At 53.9% G+C, this 18,414-nt stretch overlaps 1 protein-coding gene across 1 annotated transcript; it reads left to right on the top strand.

Moving 5' to 3' along the window:
• Positions 1-3,054: 3,054 nt before the first annotated feature.
• LOC127584259 (uncharacterized) lies at positions 3,055-3,762 on the top strand. Its single transcript, XM_052040908.1, has one exon. The coding sequence runs from the start codon at positions 3,055-3,057 to the stop codon at positions 3,760-3,762; it is 708 nt and encodes a 235-aa protein (XP_051896868.1).
• The last annotated feature ends 14,652 nt before the right edge of the window (positions 3,763-18,414 follow it).

Genomic DNA, 18,414 nt, shown 5'->3' with positions numbered 1-18,414 from the left:
TCTCCCACCATCATTCTGTTGCATCTGCTCCTGAGGCCGCCGGCTCTCCGCAGAGAGGAAATGAGCAGAGAACAATAAAAATTTGCAACATTCCTTGCAGGTCTGGCAGGCTATTACATTGGTAATGGAGGCAATGGCTCACTAAGAATATCTGAAAATGGAAATAATCTCAACAACACATGCCCCAAGTCTCATCATGACAAAGATTAACCCTGAACATTCAGGCATTTTTGACAGTAGAACTAAAATTCCAGTGGTTGCATTTACCCTGCCCCTCAGTGCCTTCAATAAATCCTCTGGTCGTTCCAGCTTCAAGGAACATTCAGAAGTACAGTATCTAAAGAAGCAAATCTAAGATAGAGGCACATTGCTGGAAATAACATGTCTGCTCCAAATGTTCATTGGGGGATATGTAAAAATCACAATGAATTCAGAGGTGAAACCCATGAAGTTTCCTCCTTCGTCCATCTAAATTTAAAATTGCTGTCAAAATATTTTTAAAACAAAGAACTAAATTGGCCTAATTAACTCCAGCACAGTTGTTTTATAACAAAAACCAATTCCCCAAAGAGTCCTCAATGAGTCAAGAAGAAACTGTGGAAGCAAAAGGCGCAATGCAATATTTCAGGTCAAAAATTATATCAGCACAAAGCGAAGAAGAAATATCGTCAATATATTGCACTGGGGTGGTGGGACAGAAGCTGGAAGATGATTGGTGGAACCGGATGGGCAGGTGGTACCAGGTGGGGAAGGGGATGGGGTTGGGAAAGGTGAACAAAGGTAGAAGAAAATGAGGTTAACAAGGGAGAGAGTGTGGGAAGAGAACACTGGGTGTGGGATACCTGAAACTGGAAATTTCAATCTTTCCCTTTTTATTACCTCCCCTGCCTGGTTCCATCTATCCATCATCCCCTCCCCATTGGGTTCTACCCATCACCGACCAGCCTCCATCCCACAGCCTCATACTGCTCTGTGCTGGTAAATGTTCCTCTTCAGTCTCAGTCCTGATTCGGGGCCACGACCTAACTCGTCAACTTACAACTTTTGCCTCCACAGATGCTCCTTGACTTGCTGAATTTTATCAGTGCTTTTTTTTGTTGCTGCGGATTCCAGCATCTGCAGTTTCTCTCAGTAGTGGCAGCACAGTGGTAGAGAGGTGCGAGGCAGAAATGATGGGAGTCCTCAACAATGAGCCCGTACCAAGGTAACATTTAGGCACAGGTATCTGTGAGCAACATTCACACAAGTTTCAGATAATGACCATCTCCAACAAGAGACAAACCACCAACACTTGCCATTCAATGGCACTGTCATCACACAGCTGCTCACCATCAACATCCAGGGGTCAGCACTGAAGAGAAACTGAACCAGACATTGTTGTTGTGATTACAAGAACAGATCGAGGGCTGAGCATCCTGCAATGAAGAATTCACCTCCAAACACACAAATACTTTCCCATAGTCCACAAGCCAGGAACCTGATGTAAGACATCCCACTTGCCTGGACAAGTACAGTTCCAACAACTCCCAAGTTCAACACATACCGAGGACAAGCAAGCCCACTTGACTTGCAGCCCATCAGTCAATGGGATAAACAGATCATGTTTGGCTTACCTGACAGTAACTATCTGAAATCAGTGCTGGACCTCAGATACTTACAATCCATGTTCACCATCTGGATGAAGGGACTGAAAGTCCTGTGGCTGGTTTAGCCATTTGTGAGGAGGACACAAAGAACCTGCAAGGGATAATAGATAAGTGAGAGGTCAAGACATTGACAGTTGGAATATACTGTGGGAAAATATGAGGTTATCTGCTTTGGAAGAGAAAGTCTCTACCCACTGTGAGAGTACAATGTTGCAGTGTAAAGTCACCCAGGATCCTTGTGACTGAAAGACAAAGCTGGCATGCACATTCAACAAGTAATTAGGAAGGTTCCTATAACATTGGCCACTATTACAAGGATGTGGCATATGAAAGTAGAAACGTTTTGATACAACTTTACACGAATGACAATGGCAGCAGGTACATCGAACGTCACCACCTGCACATTTCTCTCCAGGTAGCACACCATGCAGACATATAGCTGTTCCTTCTGCATCATTGGGTCAGAATTTTGAACTCTTTCCTTAAACAGCATCATTGCCACATGGTTGGAATTGGCAGCTCACAGAACCAGCTCAGGGAGAATCACTGACAACCTTCCAGCAAGATACGCATGCTGAATTATTGGTATACAACTACTATATAGAAAGCTCCTTAAACAACAAAGCCAGAACAAATGGTAAAAAATAATTATATGGAAAGATTAAACAGCCTGGATTATTTGCTTTGGAACTCCTGAAGGGAGAGTTAATTGAAGCGTACACATTTTTGAGGTGTCCAGACAGACGAAAAGGCCAATTTCCCGTCGTAGAAGGGTCCAATAGCAGGAATAATTGGTTGAAGTTTGGCAGTTTGTAGGAACAGAGAGGAGATAAAAAAAACTGAATTGGCGCCCCTCGCATGCCTAACGAGAAGATGCGACAGATTCACTGCCTTGCCTGAACAGGCGAAGGAGGAAGATAGTCATACACGTGGAGCTGTGTCCCGAAGTGCAATTACTCTGTTTAACCTTCTCTTTCAGCAGGGACACAATGGGCCGAATTACCACTTCCTGCAATCATATAAAACTGTAGCCAACCCCAGGCATCGATCCAGGTGAAGTTCAGATCCCGTTACCAGACAGGGTGATGGAGGTAAAGGCCCCCAGATACAACTGGACGGATGACAGTGGTCACGGCGTCACCAGCCTCACCCCGCTCCCAGGACCAGGACAACAGGGAGCCAGCGGCAGCTGATCTCAGGGGGCTCCGTGTGCAGACCCTACCACCCGGTCCCACGCCGGCAGGTTCGGCGCAGAAGGCGGGGCCGTGGCCGCCTGTTCGGGGAATAGAACCGGAGTCACAGCCCAACATCAGACCCTCCCGCTCGAGACCGGCGGAAAATACTCACTGATGGGAACTTGCGGTCCTCACCCCATAGGCAGCTGAGCCTTGTCCCAGCTCCCTGCCCTATGGGGGACGAGGACCCTCTCACAGTCCCGGTCCCGGAGACCATCCCCCGCAGACCCACTTCAGCTGCTATCCATCCGGTAACCGTGAGCATGCGCGCTGTGCGCCACGTCTGGAATTCAGGCGGCGGGGCCACGAAATACAGGAAACCGGCGGTGAAGCGGGAGGCGGGGTCACGTGACCCGGTGACTGCTCCCCCCCCGCACCCGCTGCCCGACCCACCGGTCCCCCCGCCCCGCACCCCGACCCAACAAATTAGACCCCCGCACGTACCCGCTGCCCCACTGGACCCCCTACCCCGCACTCGTTCCCCGACACACCGGCCGCATCCACCGGCTCAGCTCCCCACCCCACACCCGCTGCCCGACCCGCCGAATTATCCCCCGCCCCGCACCCGCTGCCCGACACGCTGGCTCAGCCCCCCGCCCCGCACCCGCTGCCCGACCCGCCGAATTATCCCCCCGCCCCGCACCCGCTGTCCGACCCACCGGCCACATCCACCGGCTCAGCTCCCCCGCTCCACACCCGCTGCCCGACCCGTCCACCCGCCCTACACCCGCTGCCGGACCTGCAGGCCCGGCCCCCCGCCCCACATCGCCCACCCGCTGCCCGACCCGCCGGCTCAGTCCCCCGCCCCACACCCGCTGGCCGACCCGCCGGCCGCCTCCTCCGGCTCAGTTCCCCGGTACAGCAGCTATAGTTTATTCTGACGGCCGGATCTGCCCCGTCACCATCCCCCCACCCCCAGTGCCAGAGACAAGAGCTCGACCCCCACCCCAGCACCGCACACAGCTCACAGACCCGCACACGGCTCACACTCGAGGGGGAAACACGCTGATTTAATTCGAATCGCTTGGATATTGCTGAACCCTGATCTCTGTTCGCATCCCCCCGGCCTCACGAACAACACTGAAGCATCAGCGGCACAAACTGCGGGAGTTGCCCATTCCCGGTCTTCTTCACACGGAATGAATGTTACTGGGGAGGACTCTCCAGGATGGTCTGGTCTGGGGCGGCTTTGGTCAGTGCAGGGTCTCGTTAGTCAGTGTTTGGATAAACATGGTTTTACTGATGTGGTTGGACGAAGAAGGAAAGTAACAGGGTTTCAACGTTGAATTCAATGTTGTGTGAGTGAAACGGCACCCTGATGCAAATGATAAGTACCAGAGAAGTCTCCCCAACGTTAATTAGTATAGACCTGCAGTCGCTGCAGTGTTTTATGTCGCCCAGTTAACTAAACACCCTGATAATGTGCACACTGAACATCCCTGCTTCTGATAAGCAGTTGTGGCTGAATCAGTTAAACAGCTGATTGCTGAGCGGAATAATGTTTGATGGTCATTTAAGTCTCCCAGATGTAGCAGAGGCGGAGGTTGGGGTGTCCAAGCGAAACGGCCGAACCGCCGGTCCCACTGCATTGTTCATTCGGTCCTCCAATCAATGGTGGCGCTGTGCGGAGCTCCGGCGATGCGCAGACGCCGATCAGGACTCCAGCACAGGCGCGGACCGGGTCCTCCAGGCATTCCCGGCGGTTCTCCAGTTCGGGCAGCGGTGAGAAAGGGGCCGGTCACGGGTTTGTGTAAATCGAGAGCGGGTCGGAGCGGGACCGGGCTCCGCTGGACAACAGTGGAACCCGCGTCTCTGTGGGATCATTTTGTTGTAGTTACCCGCGCGGGGGTGTACGGATGGACCCGACTGTGTGGGTGCAGAGGGTGTAGGTGCTGGACCCGACTCTGGGTGCTGAGGGTTGGGGGGGTTGGACCCGACTGTGTGGGTGCAGAGGGTGAGGGGTGTTCCCATATGTGTGGGTGCAGAAGGTCGGTGGGGGCTGTCCCACCTGTGTGGGTGCAGAGGGTGGTGGTGCCATCCTGTCCGTGTGGGCGCAGAGGGTGATCCTGTCTTTGTGGGTGAGGGGGTGGTCCCGCCTGTGGGAGTGCAGAGGGTGGGGGAATGGTCCCCTCTGTGTGGGTGCAGAGGGTGGTGTGGTAGTCCCATCTGTGTGGGCACAGAGGGTGATCCCATGTGTGTGGGTGCAGAGGGTAGGGGAGTTGTCCAGTCTGTGTGGGTGCAGAGGATGGTGGGTGTTCCCATATCTGTGGGTGCAGGGGTCATCCTGTCTGTATGGGTGCAGAGGATTGTCCCATCTGGGTGGGTGTAGAGGGTGTGGTGGTGGTCCCATGTCTGTGTGCAGAGGGTGGGGGTGGGGGTGTTATCCTGTCTGAGTGGGTGCAGAGGGCCGTCAAGTCTGTGTGGGTGCAGAGGGTGAGTGGGTGGTCCCACCTGTGTGGGTGCAGAAGGTGGGAGGGGTGGTCCCCTCTGTGTGGGTGCAGAGGGTGGGGTGGTGGACCTCTCTGTGTTGGAGCAGGGAGTGTGGGGTGGTGCAGTCTGTGTGGGTTCAGATGGTCGGTGGGCAGGCCTGTCTGTGTGGGTGCAGAGGGTGTGGGGGCCATCCCACTTGTGTAGGCACAGAGGATGTTCCTGTCTGTGTGGGTGCAGAGGGTGGGGGCATGGTCCAGTCTGTGTGGGTGCAGGTGGTCTTCACGTCTGTGTGGGAACAGATGGTGGGGTAGGAGGTCCCATCAGCATGGGTGTACAGGGTGGTGGGGTGGTCCTGACCGTGTGGATGCAGTGTGTGTGTTGTGGTCCCGTGCGTGTTGTGATCCCATCTGTGTGGGTGTAGAGCGTGTGGGGTGGTCCCATCTGTGTGGGTGCAGAGGGTGGGGATTGCTCCTGTCTGTTTGGGTGCAGAAGGTTGGGGGGTGGTCCCATCTGTGTGGGCACAAAGGGTTGGGGGGTCGTCCCATCTGTGTGATCGCAGAGGGTTGGGGAGTCATCCCGTCTGTGTGGGCGCAAAGGGTAGGGGGTTGTCCCATCCGTTGGGGCGCAGAGGGTGGGGGGGTTTCATCCCCTCTTTGTGGGTGCAGAGAGTGGAGGTGTCATCCAGTCTGTGTGGGCGCAGAGGGTGGGGGGGGGTTTTGTCCCCTCTTTGTGGCACAGAGGGTGGAGGGGTCGTCGAGTCTGTGTGGGCACAGAGGGTGGGGGGTCGTCCCATCTGTGTGGGCGCATGGTGGGCGATGCTCCCATCTGTGTGGTTGCAGAGGGTTTGGGGGCCTTCCAAACTGTGTGGGTACAGAGGATGTGGGGTCAGTCCCACCTGTGTGGGTGCAGAGGGTGGGGGGGCCGTCCCTCCTGTGTGGGTGCAGAGGGTGGGTGGTCCCATCTGTGTGGGTGCAGAGGGCTTTCCCATCTGTGTGGGTGAAGATGGTGGGGGAGTGGTCACATCTGTGTGGGTGCAGAGGGTTTTCCCGTCTGTGTGGGTGCAGATGGTGGGGATGTGGCCTGTCTCTGTGGGTGCAGAGGGTGAGTGGATGTCCCGTGTGGGTGCAGATTCTGTGTGGGCGGTCCGGTTTGTGTGGGTACAGAGGGTAGGGGGCATTCCAGTCTATGTGGGTGCAGAGGGTCGGGTGGCCGTCCCTTCTAGGTGCAGAGGGTCGTGGGAGTGTACCCGTCTGTGTGCGGGCAGAGTGTGTCTGGTGGTCCCATCTGTGTGGTGGCGGAGTGTGTGTGGTGGTCCTGTCTGTGTGGGGCTGGAGTGTGTGTGGTGATCCCGTCTGTGTGGGGGCAGAGGGTAGGTGTTCGTCCCATCTGTGTGAGTGAAGAGGGTTGTGGGGTGGTCCCATCTGTGTGGATGCAGAGAGTAGGGAAGTAGTCCCATCTGTATTGGTGCAGGGGATGGGGGGTGGTCCAGTCTGTGTAGTTGCAGAATGTGGGGTTTGTTACATCTGTATGGGTGCAGTTGGTCGCTGGGCAATGTCTGTGTGGGTGTAAAGGTTTTGGGGGCCGTCCAAACTGTGTGGGTGCAGAGGGTTTGTGGGCTGTCCAAACTGTGTGGGTGCAGAGGATGTGGGGTCAGTCCCACCTGTGTGGGTGCAGAGGGTGGGAGGTGGTCCCGTCTGTGTGGGTGTAGAGGGTGTGGTGGTGGTCCCATGTCTGTGTGCAGAGGGTGGGTGTGTTGTCCTGTCTGAGTGGGTGCAGAGGGCCGTGTGGGTGCAGATTCTGTGTGGGCGGTCCGGTTTGTGTGGGTACAGAGGGTAGGGGGCATTGCAGTCTGTGTGGGTGCAGAGGGTCGGGGGCCGTCCTGTCTAGGTGCAGAGGGTCAGGGGAGTGTACCCGTCTGTGTGGGGCGGAGTGTGTGTGGTGGTCCTGTATGTGTGGGGCCGGAGTGTGTGTGGTGATCCCGTCTGTGTGGGGGCAGAGGGTAGGTATTCGTCCCATCTGTGTGAGTGAAGAGGGTTGTGGGGTGGTCCCATCTGTGTGGATGCAGAGTGTCATTCTGCCTGCATGGCAGCAGAGGGTGGTCCCATCCATGTGGGTGCAGAGAATAGGGAAGTAGTCCCATCTGTATTGGTGCAGGGGGTGGGGGGTGGTCCAGTCTGTGTAGGTGCAGAATGTGGGGTTTGTTACATCTGTGTGGGTGCAGATGGTCGCTGGGCGATGTCTGTGTGGGTGTAGAGGGTTTGGGGGCCGTCCAAACTGTGTGGGTGCAGAGGATGTGGGGTCAGTCCCACCTGTGTTGATGCAGAGGATGTGGGGTCAGTCCCACCTGTGTGGGCGCAAAAGGTGGAGGGGCTGTCCCACCTGTGTGGGTGCAGAGGGTGATCCCATCTGTGTGGGTGCAGAGGGTTGGGGGAGTTGTCCAGTCTGTCTGGGTGCAGAGGATGGTGAGTGTTCCTGACTGTGTTGTCCCGATTTTGAGTTTCCACTTCTGTCCGCTGCAAAGTAACACAGTGCCACAAGGTTGATTCGATAAAGCTCATTTATTAGCAGTATACTGCAGGAGAATTCTGCTCAAACTCTCATGCAGTGTCTTTATCGGAGCTCTCTGCAGTCCAAAGCAGCAGACAGTGATTGATAAAGATATTGTCATGCACACTTAATGAATTCTCTCCACGATTTTCTTCAGACCTCAGAGAACCACAAACAGATATTTCATCTATTGTCCAACATAACTGAGTTATAATCAAAAGATTCAAAGACAGGTGTCACCCTCATTGTTTAAAACGAGCTTCCTCCAGTCTGTTTATTAGACCCACCACCCTTATTGTCTAGTATATTGGCCTGCCACCAAGTTCCCGGAGACAGCAATTAACACCTTATCCATTGAGTCAGCAGCTTACATGCTGTTGCGTAGGAGGTATTTTTTCTATCAGCTATAGGTATAGTTACAGTTAGTCTCAGATTTAACCCTTTACTTCCTCATCTGTGGGTGGTAATGTGTGTATGGGTGCAGAGGATGATCCCGTCTGTGTGGGTGTAGAGGGTGTGATGGTGGTCCCATCTGTGTGGGCACAGTGGGTGAGGGGGCAGTCCCCTCCGTGTGGGTGCAGAGGGCGTTCCCCTCCATGTGGGCACACAGGGTGGTCTAGTCCGTGTGTGCGCAGACTGTGTGGGTGTGTACCCATCTGTGTGTGTGCAGAGGGTGTGTGCTGGTCCCGTCTGTGTGTGGCAGAGTGTGTGTGGGGGCCCTGTCTGTGTGTGGGCAGAGGGTAGGTGTTGGTCCCCATCTGTGTGAGTGAAGAGGGTTGTGGGGTGTTCACATCTGTGTGGATGCAGTGTGTCATCCCACCTGCATGGAGCAGAGGGTGGTCCCATCCATGTGGGTGCAGAGATTGGGGAGGTAGTCCCATCTGTGTGGGTGCAGAGGTGGAGGGTGGTCCAGTCTGCGTGGGTGCAGAGTGTGGGCTTTGGTACTGTCTGTGTGGGTGCAGATGGTTTGGGGGCCATCCAAACTGTGTGGATGCAGAGAATGTGGGGTCATTCCCGCCTGTGTGGGTGCAGAGGGTTGGGGGGACCGTCCCGCCTGTGTGGGTGCAGAGGGTTGGGGGACCGTCCCGCCTGTGTGGGTGCAGAGGGTTGGGGGGACCGTCCCACCTGTGTGGGTGCAGAGGGTTGGGGGGACCGTCCCGCCTGTGTGGGTGCAGAGGGTGGGGGGGCCGTCCCACCTGTGTGGGTGCAGAGGGTCCCGGACACAGCAATTAACACCTTATCCATTGAGTCAGCAGCTTGCGTGCTGTTGCTTATGAGGTATTTTTTCTTTCAGCTATAGGTATAGTTAGTTAGTCTCAAATTTAACCCTTTACTTCCTCATCTGTGGGTGCAGTGGGTGGTACTGTGTGTATGGGTGCAGAGGATGGTCCCATCTGTGTGGGTGTAGAGGGTGCGGTGGTGGTCGCATCTGTGTGGGTGCAGTGGGTGGGGGGGTGTTCCTGTCTGAGAGGGTGCAAAGGGCGATCCCATCTGTGTGGGCGCAGAGGGCCATCCCGTCTGTGTGGGCACAGAGGGTTGGGTGGGCGCTTCCGTCTGTGTGGGCGCAGAGGGTGGTCCAGTCTGTGTGTGTGCAGAGTGTGGGGGTGTATACCCACCTGTGTGTGTGCAGAGGGTGCGGAGGCCATCAAGTCTGTGTGGGTGCAGATGGTTGCAGGGGTTGTCCCATCTGTGTGGGTGCTGGGGGCGATCCTACTGTGTGGGTGCAGAGGGTGTGGTGTGGTCCCGTCTTGTGTGTGTAGAGGGTGGGAGGTGGTCCAGTCCGTGTGGGTGCAGAGGGTGGGGTGTTTGAACCGTCTGTGTGGGTGCAGAGGGCGGCCCCGTCTGTGTGGGTTCGGGGGTCCGCCCGTCTGTGTGGGTGCAGATGGTGAGGGGTCCGCCCCATCTGTGTGGGTGCACATGATCTGTTAGTGGTCCCGTCTGTGTGGGTGCAGAAGGTGGGGGCCCGTCCCGTCCGTGTGGGTGCAGAGGGTGGACAGGCCCGTCCCATCCGTGTGGGTGCAGATGGTGAGCAGGACCGACCCATCCATGTGGGTGGAGGGGGCCAACACATCTGTGTGGGTGCAGGGGGTGGTCCCATCTGTGTGGTTGCAGGGCCTGTCCCGTCTGTGTGGGTGCAGAGAGTTTTGGGTTGGTCCTGTCTGTGTGGGTGGAGAGGGTGGGGGGTTTGTCCAGTCTGTGGGAGCAGGATGTTGTCCTGTCTGTGTGGGTGGAGATGGTGGTCCCCTCTGTGTGGGTGCAGGGGGTGGGGATGTGGTCACGTCTGTGTGGGTGCAGAAGGTGGGGATGTGGTCATGTCTGTGTGGGTACAGAGGGTGGGGGTGGATCCCGTCTGGGGGATTGTCCCGTCTGTGTGGGTGCAAGGGTTGGTCCAGTTTGAATTGATGCAGAGGGTGGTCCATTCTGTGTGGGTGGATGGTCCCATCTGTGTGGATGCAGAGGGCATTCCCATCTGTGTGGGTGCAGATGGTAGGGCAGTGGTCACGTCTGTGTGGGTGCAGAAGGTGGTCCTGTCTGTGTGGATGCAGAGGGCTTTCACGTCTCTGTGGGTGCAGATGATGGGGTTGTGGGTCCGTCTGTGTGGGTGCAGAGGGTCGGGGGGCTGTCCCATCTGTGTGGGTGCAGAGGGTGGGGAGGCCTTCCCGTCTGGGTGGGTCCAGAGGGTGGCTGACTGTCCCATCTGTGTGGGTGCAGATGGTGGCTGACTGTCCCGTTTGTGTGGGTGCAGATGGTGAGGGGTCCATCCCGTCTGTTTGGGTGCACATGGTGAGGGGTCCATCCCGTCTGTGTGGGTGCAGATGGTGAGGGGTTTATCCCGTCTGTGTGGGTGCAGGGGGTGGGGGCCCATCCCGTCTGTGTGGGTGCAGGGGGTGGGGGCCCATCCCGTTTGTGTGGGTGCAGGGGGTGGGGGCCCATCCCGTCTGTGTGGGTGCAGGGGGTGGGGGCCCATCCCGTCTGTGTGGGTGCAGGGGGTGGGGGCCCATCCCGTCTGTGTGGGTGCAGGGGGTGGGGAGGCTGTCCCATCTGTGTGGGTGCAGATGGTGAGGGGTCCGACCCGTCTGTGTGGGAGGAGGTGGCTGACCCATCTGTGTGGGTTTAAGGGGTGGTCACATCTGTGTGGGTGCAGAGTGTGGGGTGGCGGTCCCATCTCTGTGGGTGCAGAGGGTGGGGTGGTGGTCCTGTCTGTGTGGGCGCAGATGGTGGTGAGTTGTCCGGTCTGTGTAGGTGCAGAGGATGAGTTGTTGGTCCCGTCTGTGCGGACTCAGAGGGTGAGGGGGCTGTCCCGTCTGTGTGGGTGCAGAGTATGGTCCTGTCTGTGTGGGTGCAGAGTGTGTGGTGTCATCCCGTCTCTGTGGGTGGAGAGTGTGGTGGGGTGGTCCCGTCTGTGTGGGTGGAGAGGGTGGGGGTCATTCCCATCTGTGTGGGTGCAGGGTGTGGTCCCTTCTTTATGGGTGCAGCATGTGGTCCCATCTATGTGGGTGCAGAGTGTGGGGTGGTGGTTCCATCTGTGTGGGTACAGTGGGTGGGGCAGTGGTTTCATCTGTGTGTACGCATAGGGTGAGGGGGCTCCCCCGACTGTGTGGGTGGATGGGGTGTTCCCATCTGTGTGGCTGCACAGGGTGGTCCCGTCTGTGTGGGTGCAGAGGGTGGGGGTGGCCTTATTAAGGTGGATAAACTGGATGGTGCACGACCCAGGGTGTGTGAGTCCCGGGGGATGTGGCGGTGTGCGAACCGATGAGGGTGGGTCTCGGGGGATTAGACTGTCTGCTACCAGGGGAGGGTGGGTCCCAGGGACCGGATGGTGCATGACCCGGTGAGGTCAGATCCTGGGGAACGGGTAAGTGTGCGACCCAGGGAGGGTGGGTCCCAGGGGATGGGACGGTGAGCGACCCGGTGAGGGTGGGTCCGAAACTAAATTCTGTAAACGACGGAGGATCTGGTACAGTATGTGTGTCATTTCTAAATGTAACCTTTTCCTTTTCATCCTAATTATTGTCCAACTCTCCTGTTAACGTTCTGTTTGTTGCAGAGCACGAGAATTTGGGAACACCTGTCACTGGCATGGCTGAGAGTGCAGATGGGGAAGGGGACGCAGTGACCTCTGCATCAGAGAAGGGCATGGGTTTGTACAGTCTTCTGTGAGATATAAATGTCCTGACAGTGGGTTCAGATCTGGTGTGAATACCCAGAGTTCACAAAGGAAAAGGGAAGTGGGAAGGGGCTGAGGAGACAGTTAACTTCTCCAGGGGTAGCACGGTACTGGTGGAGGGAGACCGGACCTTTCCAATAAATCATCTTGGTTGGACTTTTGTGAACTGTTCAAAGGCAGTGAGTGAGGAGAGCAGCTGCTGGGGAAGAGAGTGAGCCGGGAAGCAGGAGGAAACCCAGGGGCGAGCAGGACAGACACAATGACAGGAGAGTGACAGTGATGGGGTTTCCTGTGTAATGGATCTAGGCAGACCTCTCAAATGAGCAGTTTGTAGGGAGGAGCAGCCTCACTGGAGATGGAGGGAAGAGGAGGCACCGACAGGTGGAACCAGCTGTGGGGAGTCATGGTTTGTCAGGTCCACCGGAACCTTCAATCTGAATCTAAAATCCATTCCTCGGGTATTTTAAATGATGGATGCAGGAGAGATGTGACCTCCTGTGCAGAGTGCAGGGGTTGGGTCTGCATCAGACTCTGTGAGCTGGTTCAAGTTGTAATGCTTGTGGATGTGAACACGGTGTTGAAGGCCAGATTTCATCACTGATTCCAACACAGTGAGAGGTGCAGGTTTGCAAACAGAAACCAACATTGATGGAAGAAGGCCCAGGAGCTTCACCTATTACCAGCTGTTCAGCAGAAGCTGCCAAACTCTGTGTGACACCTGGACAGAAACAGGTTTAAGCAATGGGAACAAAGGGGTACAGTCCGGTTTATTTCAAGTTGGAGTGGGGTGTGGAGTTTTGAACCAAATGGCTTGTGGTGCCACCGTCGTTAGTTTAGCACGTCCAGAGTCAGAGATCATACAGCACAGAAACAGGCCTTTGGCCTGCCATGCCTATTCTGCCCATCGACTCGCTGTCTGTACTGGTCCCATTTATCAGTACTTGGTTCACAGCCGACTGTATCTTGGCAATTTTGATGCTCATCCACTTCTTAAATGTGGTGAAAGTAGCTGCCCCCACCAGCACCTCGGGCAGTGTGTTCCAGGTTTCAACTGCCCTCTGAGTGATAAACCTTTCTCTCAGATCCCTCTGAACCTCTCACTCCTCTGCTTAAATCTATGACCTCTGGGCTTAGACACCTCTGCCCTCGGTACGTAGTCTGTATGGACTCAGTAAGGCCTTTGACAGGGTTCCACATGGTTGGCTGCTGTGGAAAGTTCACATGGGGTCCAGGGAGGTCGAGCGAATTGGATGCACAGTTGGCTTGATGCTGGAAAGCAGAGGGTGATTGTGGAAGGTTGCATATCGTACTGGATGCCCTTGACTAGTAGTGTTCCCCAAGGGTCGGTGCTAGGCCAAATGCTGCTTGTCATCGATATCAATAACTTGGGTGATAATGTATCAGCCGTGATCAGTAAGTGTGATGTTGACACTAAAATAGGTGGTGGTGTTGACAGTGAAGATGGTTATCAAGATTTATCGAGGGATCTCCATCAGCTGGGGAAGTGGATTGTGGAATGGCAAATGGAGTTTAATTCGGATAAGTGTGAGGTGTTGCCTCTTGGGAAGACAAATCTGGCTTGGAAACTCACAGTCAACGGTCAGGCCCTGCGGAGTGTTGTTGAACATGGTTGCCCGAAAGTGGCGTCACAGGTTGACAAGGTGGTGAAGAAGTCATTTGGCAGGCTGGCCTTCATCAGTCAGGGCACTGCGCATGGAAGCTGGGATGCAATGTTGCAGTTGTACAGAAGGCTGGTGAGGCTGTATTTGGAATATTCTATTTGGTTTTGGGCACACTGCTCGAGGGAACATGTTGTGAAGCTGGATAAAGTGATGAAGATGCTGCCGGGACTCGCAGGACTGAGTTATGGTGAGAGCTCGAGCAATTTGGGACTGTTTACATTGGCGAGTAGAAGAATGAGGAATGATCTCATAGTGGTGTATAAAATCATGAGGGGCATAGATAGGGTGATGCACACAATCTTTTCCCCAGGGGTGGGGAATCAAGAACTTGAAGGTATAGGTTTAAGGTGAGAGGGGAGAGATTCAATAGGAACCTGAGCGGCAACTTTTTCACCCAGGGGCGGTCAATATTTGGAATTAGCTGGCAGGGGAAGTGGTTGAGGCAGGTACATAACAATTAAAAGGTACTTGGACAGTACATGGGTAGGAAAGGTTGAGAGGGATAAGAGCCAAATGCAGGCAAATAGGACAAGCTTAGATAGGAATCTTGGTCAGCATGGACCAGTTGGGCTGAAGGGCCCATTTCCACGCTGTGTGACTCTGACTCTGTGACCAGTTTACTTTCTCCTTGTCTGTGCCTCCCATAATTTTGTGCACCTCTGTCATCTCTCCCATTGGACTCCTCTGCTCCAAGGACAACAAGCCCAACCCATCTCATAACTGAAACATTTCTTCCCAGGCAATATCCTGGTGAAAAATCAAAGACACTGCAGGTGCTGGAAATGTGAAACACAGAAAATGCTGGAAATATTCTGCAGGTCAGACCACATTTGTGGGAAGTGAAAGAGTTAATGTTTCAGTTTGAAGCCCCTTCCTCGGGACTGGAGCATGTCTTCTGCACCCTCCCTAGTGCATTCACATCCTTCCTATTGTGTGTTAACCGGAACTGCACGCACTGTTGCAAATGTAGCCTCATCGACATTTTGTAAAGTTGTACCAAAACGTTCTGCACCTCTATTTTCTGCCCCACCTAATGAAGGCTCATATCCTGTCTGCTTCCTTCAGCCCCCTGTCTCCCTGTGTTGCCAGCGTCGGGGATCTTTGGATTCATAGACCAAGGTTTCTGTGTTCGTCAGTACTCCCTGGATCTCCATCATTCATGGTGTATGTCATGCCCTCAGCTGACCACCCCCAGAATGCATCACCTCACAATTATCAGGGTTACATTTAATCTGCCACTGCTCTGCCCAACAGTCAAATGGCAATCCCTAAAGCATGGTTCAATCCAGCCAGGCCTGTTGGAATACTCGGTCAAGTAATTAAAATAATTTTGGCACCTAATTTTGAAAGCTAATGTCAGTAATATTGGGAGTGAAAGTGTTGGATTATCCTGATGAGTCAGCTGGCTGAGTCAAACTTTGGAATGGAAATCTGGCCCTTTCACATGGCTTGCTACTGAGGTCAATTCTCAGTTGTGCAGGGATCACCTCCCTCTGAATTAAACAATCTCCTTGCCCTTGTTGATATAGATTAAGCTGGGGTTTGTGTTTCCTTTTCTTGGAGAGAGGAGAAGGAAAAGCTCAGTGCTCCTTAGAACTATGACTCAGTGGAAATCAGGGGGAGGGAAGGACTGGGTGAAGCACTGGTGGTGCATTACATCTGGTTTAGTGTGTGGATGGTTACAGTAAGTGTGTTAGCAAGTGAAGTAATGATGTGTGTCCACAGCAGGAACTGCAGAGAATTTTACACTGTGATTATGTGAAAGTCTCCAGCCCCACCAAAGATGCACGCGGGCCTTGCAAACTGAAAGGAGATTGGAGTCAATGTTTCATATCCACATGATGGTGCAGTGGAAGTGAAGGCACCAAAAGATGTGTTAAAGTTGGGAGGATTTACCACTTGTTCACAAGATGTCAGTGTCACTGGGAGACGGGTGAAGTAATTACTAATTGTGTAGTAGCTGCATGCCAGCCACTGGGGTAATGACATTTTATTCCAGATTATTTAATCATTTGATCATTGAGCTGAATTTAAATTCCCAGCAGCCGTGATCGAGACCTCTGTGTAGTCTGATATCAGCGATCTCCATCCGCTGTGGCACTTTGCTGAACTGGGTAATTCCATGTGGAATTAGTGAAGGTTGAGGGACACAGGAGATGATCCAGGAGAGCAGGAATGAGTTTACTGCACACAGGGTGGAATGAACACACCTGATACCTCTGTTGATCTGACTGTGGCTCAGTGGGACAGGCCACACGTGGTGTCAGGTTATGTATGGTGATGTGACTCTGTCGCTCAGCATCGGAGGGAATGATGCTGCCCGACAGGGGGTCAACATTGGGTTTGCTTTTCTCCATTTCCTTTTGCAGATCAGCAAATTGCAGTCACCGAGTACGGGGCAGATTTGGACAGTCATGGATTCATCAAGTGAGATGAAACAGTGTGTGAGCTGAGGAGATGGAGATCAGTCAGTGTGTGACCCAGGAATGGGTGGTGTATGGGTGGTGGGAGGGAGAGAAGTTAGACAGTGTGTGATATGAGGAAGAATGGCCCCAGAAAGGTTGGACAGTGTGTGACCCAGGAATGGGTGGTGTATGTGGGGGAGGAGGGGTGCGTGAGTGTTGGACAGTGTGTGACCCAGGAATAGGTGGTGTATGTGGGGGAGGAGGGGTGGGGAGTGTCGGACAGTGTGTGACCTAGGAGGTGTTTGCATGTGGAGGACAATCCCAGTAACATTTACCTGCATTACCTTCAGTAAAGCCATAAAGACCCCCTGTCCATCAGTGCATTCACCGACTGTGCAATGTGTAATCAGTGTGACTGTATCTCCCTCACTCTGTTCTGTGTGTGTGGGTGTGTTCACTCACCTGCTGTCAAGATCATCACCGGTAGGGTCCGAAGGGTGCCGGACTGAACAGTTTCAACCTGAGGGAACAGTAATTGTATTACTGATAAACACTGGGGATTTGCACCGTCTCCTGTCTCTCTGTGTCCCTCACCCTCACTCTCTCTCATCTCCAGGTTGAGGGATCTTGGTCTCACAGATTCTTGCACCGAGTCTCTCACCTCCGCTCTCAGTACAAACCTCTCACTGATGGTGCTGGACCTCGGATACAACTCCTTCACAGACCGATCTGTCCCCGCTCTCTGCTGCCCCATCCTGACCCTCCCGAATCCCAAGCTGATTCACGTGAGTGTTAATGTGATTCATTATCAGTAGACCCATGGGCTTTTCTGGTGATATTTGTCCCCAAGTGTTGTGTTAACCCCAGCCCCCTGTTACTGACGCTGTTGTACAATCTGTTTATTTCCTCTTTATTCTTCAACCTGTTTCAGGCTGAGGGAGAATCAGTTCAGTTCAGGTGGAGAGAATCAGCTGAAGTCACTGTGGGGAACCAGACCCGGACTGAGTGTGTCTCTGTGAACATCTTGCTGCAGGAACATCACCGGCCTCGGGGTGGGAAATCTGGCCGACAGCCCGCCCTCCGCTTTAAACGGTTGCACACTGGATTTAACACCAAGTGGCTGTACCGGTTCCCAACTTGAGCTGAGGTGGCTGTGGTATCATGGGTGGTCCTGCTGCCCCCTGACTCAGCAGCCCGTCCACTTGGCCCTGGGAACTGTACTGACAAGAAGGGCCGAAGGTGGGGCTCAGTCTGGGACACCAGTGATGGCATTCAGTGTCCGGAGTGGGGCTCAGACTTGGACACCAGTAATGGCATTCAGTGCCCAGGGTGGGCTCAGTCTGGGACACCGGTTGTGGCATTCAGTGTCCCGTGGGTGGGACTATCTGGGAAGAGAGCCTTTTTGGCCAGGTTGCTGAGGATGTTGCAGCTGGAATTTTTACGCCAGTCCCTGCTGCAGCCTGTTGATATCATGGCAACTTGTCAAATATCTCAATCATTGTCCCTGGGTCTGCAGTGATCTTAGACGCTGCACTGAAGTGTGATTGTATAATCAGTAGTCACCCTGATGCAGAGTGACGGTGATAAATGGGACGGATTATTTAACCTGCCATTAATTGTTGTCTACTGATTGTGTCTGGTTGGAACAGAACTGTGAAGTGATTATTTTGATTTTCCTTGCTAATTAAAAAGTCACTCTGAACTTATGTAACATTTCCCTTGGTGAAATCAATAACCAGTTGTCAGTTTCGAATGTGCTGTTCTACATCTGATGATTTGAGGGTGGGATATGCCGATGCACCGACTGCTGCAGTTTGTGTGGGTGTGGCTGCTGGAAACAGTGAGACAGACATCGTCAATGGATATCTCCTCAGCCTGTGGGGATCCAGCCTGAGGCTCCCAGCTCTGATGTTCAGACTCTGTCCCCGAGTGCCAGACTTCCCGGGGGAATAGTTTCTCTTCCTCTCCTCCAGCTGATCCCTCTGATATTCTGAAACGCCCATCGGATCACTCTTCAATTTTCCATATCCCAGGGATACATTTTTGGTGGTTATCTCTGCACATGATGTAACCCTGGAATCCTGGGATCATTCTGGTCAATCCACACTGCTGTCACTGAGACTGGATTCTCCCTCCTCTGGTGTGGGGCTGTGCACCTGCTCCCTGTGCTCCTGGGAGAGCCCTCAAATCATCAGATGTAGAACAACACGTCCGAACCTGACAACAGGTTATTGATTTCACCAAGGGAAATGTTACATAAGTTCAGAGTGACTTTTTAATTAGTAAGGAAAATCAAAATAA

This window comes from Pristis pectinata, chromosome 29 (assembly GCF_009764475.1).
Source record: "Pristis pectinata isolate sPriPec2 chromosome 29, sPriPec2.1.pri, whole genome shotgun sequence".
NCBI classification, from domain to species: Eukaryota; Metazoa; Chordata; class Chondrichthyes; order Rhinopristiformes; family Pristidae; genus Pristis; species Pristis pectinata.
The sequence above is the reverse complement of the archived record's forward strand: the minus strand, read 5'-3'. Positions and strand labels throughout refer to the sequence as shown.